At 38.6% G+C, this 13,053-nt stretch overlaps 1 protein-coding gene across 2 annotated transcripts in view; it reads right to left on the bottom strand.

Annotated features, from left to right (window-relative positions):
- The window catches only part of ccdc88b (coiled-coil domain containing 88B), a 76,659-nt gene that overhangs the window by 26,316 nt on the left and 37,290 nt on the right, over nucleotides 1-13,053 (bottom strand). For both annotated transcript variants that reach the window (XM_047352636.1, XM_047352635.1), the window contains exons 16-19: nucleotides 9,697-9,876; nucleotides 5,895-6,235; nucleotides 5,603-5,762; nucleotides 3,867-4,196 (exon numbers count right to left, since the gene is read on the bottom strand). In XM_047352636.1, coding sequence (XP_047208592.1) covers nucleotides 3,867-4,196; nucleotides 5,603-5,762; nucleotides 5,895-6,235; nucleotides 9,697-9,876 — 1,011 coding nt within the window. The remainder of the gene's footprint in view (nucleotides 1-3,866; nucleotides 4,197-5,602; nucleotides 5,763-5,894; nucleotides 6,236-9,696; nucleotides 9,877-13,053) is intronic.

Genomic DNA, 13,053 nt, shown 5'->3' with positions numbered 1-13,053 from the left:
TTGGTGTTTCTCGCTTTTAATGCAATTTGGGTTATATACAGTACAGACCAAAAGTTTGGACATACCTTCTCATTCAAAAAGTTGTCTTTATTTTCATAACTATGCATATTGTAGCTTCACAGTGAAGGCATCAAAACTATGAATTAACACATGTGGAATTATATACTGAACAAAAAAAGTGTGAAACAACTGAAAATATGTCTTATATTCTATGTTCTTCAAAGTAGCCACCTTTTGCTTTGATTACTGCTCCGCACACTCTTGGCATTCTGTTGATGAGCTTCAAGAGGTAGTCACCTGAAATGGTTTTCACTTCACAGGTGTGCCCTGTAAGGTTTAATAAGTGGGATTTCAAGCCTTATAAATGGGGTTGGGATCATTAGTTTTGTTGTGCAGGAGGTGGATACAGTACACAGCTGATGGTCCTACTGAATAGACTGTTAGAATTTGTATTATGGCAAGAAAAAAGCAGCTAAGTAAAGAAAAACGAGTGGCCATCATTACTTTAAGAAATGAAGGTCAGTCAGTCTGAACAATTGGGAAAACTTTGAAAGTGTCCCCAAGTGCAGTCGCAAAAACCATCAAGCGCCACAAAGAAACTGGCTCACATGAGGACCGCCCCAGGAAAGGAAGACCAAGAGTCACCTCTGCTGCGGACGATAAGTTCATCCGAGTCACCAGCCTCAGAAATCACAGGTTAACAGCAGCTCAGATTAGAGAACAGTTCAATGCCACACAGAGTTGTAGCAGCAGACACATCTCTAGAACAACTGTTAAGAGGAGACTGTGTGAATCAGGCCTTCATGGTAAAATAGCTGCTAGGAAACCACTGCTGAGGACAGGCAACAAGCAGAAGAGACTTGTTTGGGCTAAAGAACACAAGGAATGGACATTAGACCAGTGGAAATCTGTGCTTTGGTCTGATGAGTCCAAGTTTGAGATCTTTGGTTCCAACCACCGTGTCTTTGTGCGGCGCAGAAGAGGTGAACGGATAGACTCTACATGCCTGGTACTCATCGTGAAGCATGGAAGAGGAGGTGTGATGGTGTGGGGATGCATTGCTGGTGACACTGTTGGGGATTTATTCAAAATTGAAGGCATACTGAACCAGCATGTCTACCACAGCATCTTGCAGCAGCATGCGTTTAGTTGGACCATCATTTATTTTTCAACAGGATAATGACCCCAAACACACCTCCAGGCTGTGTAAGGGCTATTTGACCAAGAAGGAGAGTGATGGGTTGCTGCGCCAGATGACCTGGCCTCCACAGTCACCAGACCTGAACCCAATCGAGATGGTTTGGGGTGAACTGGACCGCAGAGTGAAGGCAAAAGGGCCAACAAGTGCTAAGCATCTCTGGGAACTCCTTCAAGATGGTTGGAAAACCATTTCAGGTGACTACCTCTTGAAGCTCATCAACAGAATGCCAAGAGTGTGCAGAGCAGTAATCAAAGCAAAAGGTGGCTACTTTGAAGAACCTAGAATATAAGACATATTTTCAGTTGTTTCACACTTTTTTGTTCAGTATATAATTCCACATGTGTTAATTCATAGTTCTGATGCCTTCAGTCAGAAGCTACAATATTCATAGTCATAAAAATAAAGACAACTCTTTGAATGAGAAGGTGTGTCCAAACGTTTGGTCTGTACTGTATGTTAGCTGTTGAGTGTTAGTCCAAAACTCTAAAGGTAGACTGGTTGGTTGGTAGACTACCACCTCATGATTAATAATTTACTATTAGGATTAGAAGTTAGGGTAGAATGCAACAAAGAACTTCAGTGATTTTTAGAAAACAACTGGGTGCACGTCCTTTTAATGAAATGTTATTAATTTGATTTTTATTTATGCAGATTTTATTTATTCTACATGGGGTGAAAACTATACAATAAAGCCTAAATATATTTGTATGACACCACCAATATTTGGTTAAATGTTTGTTATCAAGTTGCATCTTGGTCACATGCTTTTTGTTGTAACCAAGAAGTTTTTGTCATAACTGGTTTGCTTCAACAGGCCATTCTTTTTTTCCTAGTCACCCAATTTTCAATAGTGTTAAGTTAGGGGCTTTAATGTAAGCCTGCATTGTTCATTCCAAAACCATCCAACTTGGTCCAAGTTTCAACTTTCTGACCCACGTCGTCACCCTCAAGTGAATTGGTCAGGTCGATTAGGAAAAACCCAGAAACCACCAAGGCATCATAAACCGCTGACTGGGAAAGAACCCCCTGCTCTAACATTGACACCTTAAAGCTTGACAGAAAATTGCTGCTACCCACATAGACAAGCCAAATAACTTCAGGACAAAAGTTAAAGGGTCAAACGAGACAAAGATTGAGCTATCTGGCCACAATGACAAGAACACTGTAACGGCTGTCAAGTACTATACTAGTATCGTCAACCTCTGGAGTTGCTTCACTGCCAGTTACATTGGTGCATTGCTCAAAGTGCATGAAAAAAAGAAAGTGAGCTAAATCTTCAAAAACCTTAGACACAACTGGGAAATCTAACAGGACAGGGATCCCAAACACCCATCAAAGCCGGTTATCATTAGAGCGCCTGGAGTGGCCCCCACTCTCATCCCTGTGGAAAAGTGTCAATTCCAAATGGACCCAGCCTTAAAATACATTTGAGTTTTTGTGTATAATCCTTTATCTATTAAGGAAGAGCCAAGAAGAGAGAAGTAAATTCAGACATGTGCGCTCAGTTGTTAAATGTTGAATACTCCTTCCACCATGGAAAGAGAAAGCTTAAAGTGAGTCATTAAAAGCTCAAAATTAACATGAAGTTCATGTCAGTAATGATTGAATGTAAACTTCTGATTAGAGCTGTATACCTGCAGTCATAGCACTCACTATTGTCTTTAAAACATAACTTTTATACTTTAATCTTCTGCTCATGATTTTACTATAACATAACTTAACCTATTTCAATTTAAACTGTTTGAACTATGTCAATTTAAGGCTTTATACTTACTGTCCCATAATCTGAAAGTTTAAGATAATAATAACTTTAATCAATATATGCTATTATATATTATATAACTTTGCTTAAAATATTTTAGTTAAGCTTCTTAAGTATAAAACCTCTTTGTGATTAAATTAATTAATTAATGACTCACAATATTAAATGATGTCCACTTGAAAAAGCATTAAATAAAACAGTGTGTGGCACAACACCCTTAAATCAAATTTTAATTATTTTACAGAAAACTATGGAAAAATCTCAAACAGGCACTGTATGTACACATAAATTTGTGTAACTGGATTTGTTTTGCACATCTCCCAGTAGGATACGTGAAAAACAAAAATTTTTAACACTTTTGAGCATTTTTGCTATTTAATGAAAATTACTGATGATATTTCTGTCTATTTCCTTTGAATATATTTTAAATACACGTCTTGCTGAGTGTTTTTTTAAAATATGTCTAGCTGAACCAGGAATTAAAGCCCAAAGTTGTTTGCGTCTTCATTATTCAGCTGTCCTTAATCTCAAAGTTTACCAGTAATAATGCAGCAGTGGCTGAGAAATGCACTGGATGAAATTCCTGACCTTGGAGATGATGCAGCTCCACTCCAACAGCTTGATGTTGGGATTAATGTGTGTTTTTGAGCCAGAGAGGAACAGTATGAGCTGCATCCGGGGAGCAGCAGAGGAGATAAGGAAGATTAACAGTAGCCGAGGTGACATTTTAAAACTGATGAGCAGAGATAAAACCGAAGTTCTGGAAATAAACCGCCATGCTCGGGGAAGTGGCCTTGTGCGAGCTGATAGTCGCAGAGTGTCCCTACAGCAACAATTTTAGCAGACTACAGCCCAACCCCTCACATAACCACACACACACACATCCTTTACAGACTTACACACCTCTTTCTCCAGCTCCAACACCCTCTCACTCAGCAGCCTCTCTGACTCTCCTGTGGTGTGCCGCCGGGTCATGCATGGGGCGAGATCTTTGGCGGTTTCAGGGCTTTGATCTAGATGTGATGTCGTGTTTTTGTGCGACAGCTCTGAATTTGAATTGGGATGAGATTCGCTCGTGTTGAGCCGCTGTGAGAGCGACTCGGCTTTCTCCTGAGACTGCTTGAGAGAATCTGTTGTCGCCTTGAGCTTAGCCTCGGATCTTTGTAACTTCTGCCTGAGGTCGTTCACTTCGTCAGCCAGTTTCTGAGCATGATCCTGCTCACTGGATATTTCCTACAGAGATGGAAAATGGATGGGAAAGTATTAAAAGATTAAAATCTGAGATAAACAACAAAATGCATTAACAAAAAATTTATATTTCTCAATCGGTGAGAGTATTTGCTGGGATTTTAGTTCAAGAACAACCTTCCAAGGAAAAACTTACAGCCATTATGACTATGAGGTATTAAGCTACTCATTTGGCTCCCAATGGCCTTTGTTTCTTACCTGGGAGACCCCATGTTTGCATCTACAGAAAAGCTTCCCCAGGAAGCTGAATCTTCTTGTTTGTTTTAATGATCGATTTTTTAATGATCGATTGTTTTATCCATCAATGATGAGTAAACCAACATTTTAGGCGTGTTCAAGAAATGGCTGTAAATTAAGAAAATGCATTAAATGCATCTTCTTGTTTGTTTTAATGAATGTTTGTATCTTGGGGGCCTAATCATACGTAATTTTGCTTGTTTGCATGCTAAATATCAAAATCTATATTTATTGTATGTGCTATATTCAAATTACCAATTTCTGCTTAATTTAGAATCTGATTGACAGCAAAAACACAAACACATTTTTATATAATTGTTAATACATTCAAGTAGTAAGGGGTTAACATAAATATTATCGATGATGGATAAAACAACATTTTAGGCATGTTCTAGAAATGGCTGCAAATTATGAAAATGCATTAAATGCATACTCACTATTTTAATGACATTTGAAAGGCTATCATGCATCTATTAAAGGAAGGGTGTATTTTGGATCTTTAGTAACAATTGTGTTTTTTCTTCTGCTCCAATGTGAATAGTTTTGACAGAATCAAACGCCAGAAATGTCTCGCTTGTATATTAATGCAGTGCTTCCCAAAGTTTTCCAGCTTGCAGCACACAAATTATAGCTACAAAAACTAATGGGCCCAACTTCTACTGGTTCAAGTGTTTGAACATAGTTAATATGCTAATTAAACAAGGGCATAACGACAACACGTGTAACCACAACAACCACTGTAGTAGTTTAATGCATTTATAACCAATTTCTTTTTATGTCTTGGAACAACTAACAGAAAAATATGCAATTAGCAATAAATTCTGAATTCAATTTAATTTCTGGAAATCATTTTCGGATCCCCCATGAGGTCCTGAAACAATTTCTGTGGGTCACAGCAGGCTCCCAGCTCAATCTGTTTTATTGTCCTCTATTCTGAGAGAAACATATCTTTCCTCTTTTCATTTTGGGAAAAATAGTGTCCACAAATAACTTGTTTGAAAAGATCAAGTCTAATCTAATTTCTAGTTTGCTTTTGAGTGCATGTTTAACAACTTAATTCTTTAGCCGTAAAGTTTTAGCGTTCAGGGAAATTTTCAGTCCAGTTCAGTGCAGCAGAACCATGGGTAACAAATGAGCCTTTCTTTAAAACAGACCTGAGACAGTGAGCTGATCTTCGCCTGAGCCTCTGCATGCTGCTCCTGCAGCTGCAGTTTCACCTCCTCCATGCTGCTCAATTGAAAGCTGAGTTTTTTCTCCAGGTCCTGCAGCCGAGCGCAGAGCTCCTTGGACTCAGACAGTTGCTGACACACACGTCTACACACACAGCAGAAACATGGGTCAGAAGAGGGTAGACTGAAGGAAGATTTGACAACCAAGAGGCTCTCTGATGCCTTGTAAAAGTTAATTGCAAAATGAAGGTTAAATATGTGTGCAGCAGTTTTGCACCTGTGTTCAGCATCCAGGGCAAACGCTCTCTGGTTGCTGTGCTCCAGGGCCAAGGTCGTGCTCTCCAGCTGCTGCCTGAGCCTCGCCGCCTCCCTTTCTCTCTGACGCCCTTCCTTTCGCTCATCGTCCAGCTCAGACTGGCACACGTCCTTGTCCTGCTCTAGCCGTGAGACCTCCAGCAGTGCCTGGTCTCGCACTCGGACCAGAGACTCGGCTTCCAGGGCAGCCTCGCGGAGCTCCACCTCCAGCTGCTCCTCCCGACGCCGCGAGGTCTCTAGACTGCGGCCCTGGCGTTCCAGCTCCGCTCCCAGAGTCTGGATGGTGAGGTCCAACAGGTCAGTCTATTAAACAGAGAAAGAATGGAATAATGAGGCACATAAGCTGAGGTACTAGTCTGATCCAGCAGCAAATAATCAAAGTTACTAAAGCTCTAAACATGGCTTACAGTGAGCCAGGTGATAAACTGATCATAATATTAAATACTAAAGCAAAGATAGAAATCATGAATAAGATAACAGCCAGGCAGCAGTCAGGTAATAATTCCCACATGACATAGGAGCTCCATAAACCCTGAGCTTCACCTATTATTTCTCTTCTTCAGGTTATTAGAAGATAATTATTAAAATGTTGCTTTTATGGGCTACTATCACAGAATCCTAGCCATCTATTGTTTTGAAAATCTACTTTTGTTATATCTATAAAAAAAATAAAAGATAAAATTATGTTATCTAAATGTTTGTCTTTTGGCAGGGCAAAATGAAAACAAAAACAGGTCTTTATTTCTTGTATTCTGCAGTTTGGTAAAAAAAACATTTACAGCTTTGTGCCTTGCAGAAGATTAATGTAATTTACTGTGTTTTTATGTGGTGGACGCAAAGTAATGCATAATTGTGAAGTGGAAGGACAATGATACATTTAATATGTATTCACACCCCTTTCATCTAATACCTCAAATGAAAACTAGTCCAACCATTTGATTTGAGAAGTCACAAAATTAGAAATCAAAGTCCACCTTTGGGTAAGAAGCCAGGAGGCACGCAGTAACTCTGGAGGAGATGCAAAGATCCATAGCTCAGGTAGGAGAATCAGTTGAAATAACGAATATTAGTTATGCACTACACCCATCTAAAAAGTATTGACCCAGGGGGGCTAAACACAAATGTACGACACACTTTACAGAATTTATTTTCCAAAAAAATTGAAAGCAACGTATGATCGTGCTTTCAGTTCACAATTATGTACTACTTTGCTCTTTCACATAAAATCCCAAAAAAAATACATTGAAGAGGTTTTAACCTGTAAAAATAGGAAAAAGTAAAAGTACAAATGCTGTATATCTTGACTTTCATTTAAGCCTTTAAAGTGGTTTTCATTGATACTTCTGCTGGCTTTTTAAGTCTTTCAAGGATTTTCTTTGGATTTTTTAGCTGGCAAACCTCAGGTCAAGCTTTTTTGTTGTTTGTTTTTAACTCACCTAACAATCACCTAGAAATCATTCAGCCATAAAACGTAAAAAGAACAGCCTGAACCTTCTGTAATTATGTTGCTAGCAGACTGATATGAACACAAACTTTGTCCATTAACCCAATTAATAAAAGTGTTCATTTATTAAATATGAGTTTTTAAAGAGCTGAAAACTGGGCATACAGCAGATGATCAACTGAAGGTTGATGCATTGCTTAGGCCCTGCATTGAAAGACGTGATATTCAATTTCTTTCTTTGCATCACTAGTGGGCTTCATTTTTACGAGACAGGAAGTGGGGTAGAGGGTGGGTGAAGACACGCAGCACATCTGCATCGAGGACTGAAGCCTCCGTAAATGGGTCATGCGCTCCACCGCTACACCACGCGTTGCGCCCATATTCTAAATCTTCAAGCACAGAATGCATTGTATGCTAGAATGGTCAGGAACGACCCAGAAAAACAGAAAGCCTTTACAAACTGTAGAAAATTAGACTGCCTCCTTGCATGTACATTTTGATGAAATAAGGAGTTGTTTAAAATGTCTGTTTTGTACAGTGCAAAAGTTTTAATGTCTCCTGTAAAATTAAATACACGTATTAGTCCACAAGTTTCCAACGGATTAAGATATAAATTTAATAGCAAAAACTGCAGCTTTTCTGAATGAGCTGCACAGAACAATACATGTGTTTCAGAATCTGCTTTATTTCTGCAAAAAGCAAGAAATTTTGCTTCGTTTAGACTTTCCTTTCAATGTACAGACATCATATTATAACTCTATAAATCTGGTTGGACATAAAAAGAGTTTCATATGCACAGCATTATTACAAAAGAGAAAAACATGGACGAAATAGTGCATATGCATAGTATCAGTCTGGGAACTCTGACTGTGAAGCGTTCAACAATGAAACAGCCTGGGGAAAGAAACTGTTTCTGTGGTGGCTGGTTTTTGCAAACAGCACTCTGTAGCGCTGACCTGAAGGTAAAAGTCTAAACAGCTTGAGTCCAGGATGTGTGGGGTCTGCAGAGATGTTAGCTACCCTTTTCCTGACCCTAGACCTGTACAGGTCCTGGATAGAGGGAAGGTCAACCCTCATGATCCTCTCTGCAGACCTGGTTGTCCGCTGCAGTTTCGACCTGTCCTGTTTTGTGGCTGAGTCGAACCACTGAGTATCATCACACAAAGTAGTTCAGTGAAGCCACACATGTAAAAGAGAGAAAGAGGATAAGAAGCAATTTTTCTATCTGGGTTAAATTGAGGCCCAAAGCTGGGGGAAGTAGAGCGCTCTTCATGTTTCATTTAAGGTTCACCGATTTAAACCCCAGGAGCTCCTGGTCTGTAATAACTTTTTCCGTTACATGAAGTGAATCATCAAATATTCAAATGTACAAATTTTTATTTTGGAGCTGACTATGCAGATGTACAACTAATGGTATTTAATTCATAAACCGAGGAGGAAAAAGATGCAGCTCCGCTCCAATGTTGCTGGAAGCAGCTGCATTTAGTTTTTATTTAGTTTTTTTCTAACAGGAAATCCCAATATGCAAGAGCGCCATTGAACTTCTTGAACATATCGACGGCTAGAAAAAGCAGCGTAAGCTTTCACTTCTAGGTAAATGGCGTCAAAGCATGAAACATTTATTTCATAAAACTTTAAACACGCTTGAAAATGGTTTTAACTGGATGTAAAAACTGTATTGAATCAACTAATTTAGAGAGAAAATCTGCATAAATCATACAAAAAATTGGATTTGCTCTTTTAGCAAAGAGTCAGTCTGGTGCAGAGGAAGACCAGAAAAATGATTATTAACAGCTCTTTGTGTTGAGGAGGTGTTCAAGAACCTCGTTTTATGGTTTTCTTCAATGCTGACTAAGCAGTTCTCTTTTCCTTAACTTGCAGCTTTACTCATGTCCTGAAATTTTACTGCAAATAGGACATTAAACATAACATTCACTGTGACTTCATTCTGCTGACGCAGAATGTCTGAACAAGCTGGTTTCAGGTTTAATTTTTAAATAAAATCATGTCAAAGTTAATGTAATAAAAAAATACACTGAAGTCATAACAAGGATTTCTGCTCTGAGTTAATTAGTTTCTTATTCATGTGCTGCAGCTGAAAACAAACCTGTTTGAAACAGATTATACTATAACAATGTTTTATAGTACACAAACCTTGTCCATCTGCTGCCAAACATGTTTATTTCAAAAATAACTGAATTCATTTTCACAAAAAAACTAAATCAGCTCGACTCCATCCTTTCTGATTTAATTATTAAAACTGCTCCTGTCCCACCATCCTTTAGTTTAATGAGATTTGCAGAGTGTGTGGATAGCTAACCTTGCGCTGGGCGGCTCGCAGGGTGTCCACCGTGCTGCGTAGAGTGTCTTTGTCTCTCTCTAGTGCAGCACGCTCCCCCTCCAGGGTGGCGATGACCATGGTCTGTATCCGGTGAAGCTCCGCTTGGCTCCGCAAGCGGCACAGCTCCTCCTCCATGGCTAGACCCTCCGACTGAAGGACCTGGAGGAACGCCAGGGAGAGAATCGCAGAGCTGCACACCTGACCCCCCTTTATAAATACTGGACAGTTTCATTTAGATAACACATCTCAGTTCTGTGTAAGGATAAGGTATACTGTGTCAGCCACAAAGGTTTGCACCTCTGGTTAAGACATAAAAATAGCCTTAAAATTTGGGCCTGTTTCTCTTCCAAAAGGACCTGGGAACCTTGTTAAAGGACATGGCTTCATGAACATTTTGAAACAGTTGATGATTTTACGTGGTTTTATGTCAGAAATCTTTTAGCAGGGATATTGACTCAAAATATAACCCTAAATTCGCCACAGAAAAGGTTTACCAGGTGCAAAAAATCAACCTTCTTCCATGAAATCACAGCCTCCAGACCTAAATCCACATAAAACCTTTGAGATGAGCTGAAGAGAGCAAAGTGGAAATCTCTTCATGACCTTTATGCAAAGAGGAATGATCAAAGATCTCCCCTGCTGTATGCTCCAAGCTTAAGAAACATTAATCAAGAAAACCAAAAGCTGACAGCATGGGTACAAACAATTATTTCGTAATGTGATACCACCCCCTCCCTTTCGAAATAAATTAAATCCAATTTATGACTGGATTTTTGTAAAATTTCTCAGTATTTTTCAGGGTTTCTTACTTGGGGTGCCAATAAATATTGCTGTCACTTCAGCTGTTGAATTGAAGGAGAAATAACTAAAACTATTCTGTAGCAGAAGGATGAAAGAACATTTCTGAGCTTGTTTTCCTTATAATGTGCTAATATTTGGTTTCACGTTAATATTTTCTGTTCTGTCAGGTGTGTATTTGGTTTCTGTATGGTTTCTTGGTTTTTTTACCTGACTTCCTGTTTTATTTTATAGAATCAGCTCCTCTGTCATACAGGCCCTGTTACCCTTCCCCCTTAACAGTCCCAGGTTTTCTGTGTGCTTTGTTGGATCCTCGCGTTGGTTTCCCCATAGGATCACTGTTATCTTCTGTGTTATCTTGGGTTCCTCCTTTATCCTGTAGTTATTTTGTTTTATATTCTGCTTTTGCAGAATATACTAGTAAGTTTTTGTTTGTTTTCATTTCTTTTTAGTTTCTGTTTGTCTTGGTTGTCCCGATTTCTTTGGTTGCGCCTCAAAATCCGCCATTTAACCCCTCAGCCTCATCATTAAATCCTATTAACATCCACTTATCTGTGATGGACCTTATGTGTATTTGCCTCCTCTCTGGCATTTTCAGATTTAGCTAGTAACTATTTAAAGTTAGCTTTTGAGATCAAACAAAGTAATTTAAAGCATTTACATCTTGAATAAACTTTAATATGTGGTCATTTAAAATGAATATTACCACTAGATTAAGTGCAACATCATGGTCCATCGCAAGTCTGGTGTTCAAAGCTCGCTAATACAGAAATAAAATTTAATTTTTTTAATTTTACTGGACAGCAGGAATTAATTTCAGTTTCTTTAACACTATGAACCATAAAAACAATTTACATCTTTTTAGTAAAATGTCTGGACTGTTCAGTTATGACTGTCCTGAGTTCTGTTAATTACAATATAACCTATAAACTGCTATTTATAGGTTGAGCACTACATAGTGGTCGCTATGCAACTTGTGTGTCAAAAAGTGAAAATATCTTGGGAATAACAGCAATGCATTAGTCAAACTCATTTCACAATTAATTTATCATCCAAACATGTAGCAAGCCCGACAGCATTTCATCATCTGTCCCTTCTTTACCTCCTCAGCATAACTAACCTCACTTACGGACTGGACTCTGTCTCTCCATCCTGACTGACACAGATTAACTCGTCTTTTTCAGTGAAGGTTTCACAATGATCTTTCTCTGCTCGTGTATTGCTTCTCCACAAACTCACTGTTTAATGTTGTAGCTAAAGCTAGTCGTGTGGTGCAGAAAGTCTTATGTTAATCCTGTTATAATGTGAAAACATGTGCCTGGTAATAATAATCTGTTGCAGAAATGTATCGATGCATATGAGAGCAACACTGGTTAAGATTTGCAGCCTTTAAGCCAGTGGGAAGCGCTCTTGTGCATGCTGTTCTATGGACATCCTAAGAGATTACATTTCTTATACTAGATGTTTTGTCAGGTCAAAAACCTTTAATTTTGTCCTCTAGAATATTTTCAAAGATTTGTTGGAGAAAGTTGTTTGTGTTGGGGTTGAAACATATTTTTATTCACTTGATATGCATAAGTTATATGCTAGCAGTTGTTTTTAAACACAAGCAAATATTCATAATGTTGTACATTTTGTATTAAAGTAAACAAGTGTATCTGTTAGACACCCTCCGCACTTATTGGCACACCTGTGTAAAAAGGCTTGAAAAATCCTACCTTTAATTTGAGTAAATTTATTTGGTGATTTTTTCAAAGACAAAACTAAACAGTTTTATGCACCCCTGCTGTTAATACTTTGTACAGTCTTTTGCCAACAGGATAGCGCTTCTTCATCTGTAAAATTCCACACGTTAGGAGCATAATCTTTAAGAGAAATACAGGCGCACAGCATCACAAGTCCCTCCACCATACTTAACAGGGGGCATGTGGTGCTTTTCCAAATATTCATCCTTTGTTTCCCAGTAAACGTACCTGTAGTGTTGAGTGGAGCTCAATCTTAGTCTAGCCTGACCAAAACAAACAGTTCCAGTTAAAATCTCAGTGGAGTTTAGCAAACTCACATATTTAAGTTGGTGCTGGTCAGAAAATGCTTTTTTCCTTTGCTTGCATGGCATGTACATTGCATTTAATAGATGTTATGGAGGCTCGCATATAAAAAAAATTTTATGTTGTGAAAAACCTGTTGTCACTCATTCCAGAAAGTTAAACTCATCTATTATATAGATTCATTAGAATATTGTAAAAAGGTTCAATATTGGAAAATCATGGTGAACTGAAAACTCCTGCAAAGGTTTCCTGAGCTTCTAAATGGTCTCTCAGTCTGGGTCAGTAGGCTACACAATCATGAGGAAGACTGCTGACTGGACAGATGTCCAGAAGACAGTTATAGACACCCTCAACAACCAGGGTTAGACACATAAGGTAATTCATAGAAAGTTGAGTATAAGGAAAACGTCTGGTAGGAAAGGGTGCACCAGCAAACCCAATAAATGCAGCCTTGATAGGATTGTCAATATAAATTAATTTAGGGTGAGGT

The sequence above is a fragment of the Girardinichthys multiradiatus genome, chromosome 23 (genome assembly GCF_021462225.1).
Source record: "Girardinichthys multiradiatus isolate DD_20200921_A chromosome 23, DD_fGirMul_XY1, whole genome shotgun sequence".
Lineage (NCBI taxonomy): Eukaryota > Metazoa > Chordata > Actinopteri > Cyprinodontiformes > Goodeidae > Girardinichthys > Girardinichthys multiradiatus.
The sequence above is the reverse complement of the archived record's forward strand: the minus strand, read 5'-3'. Positions and strand labels throughout refer to the sequence as shown.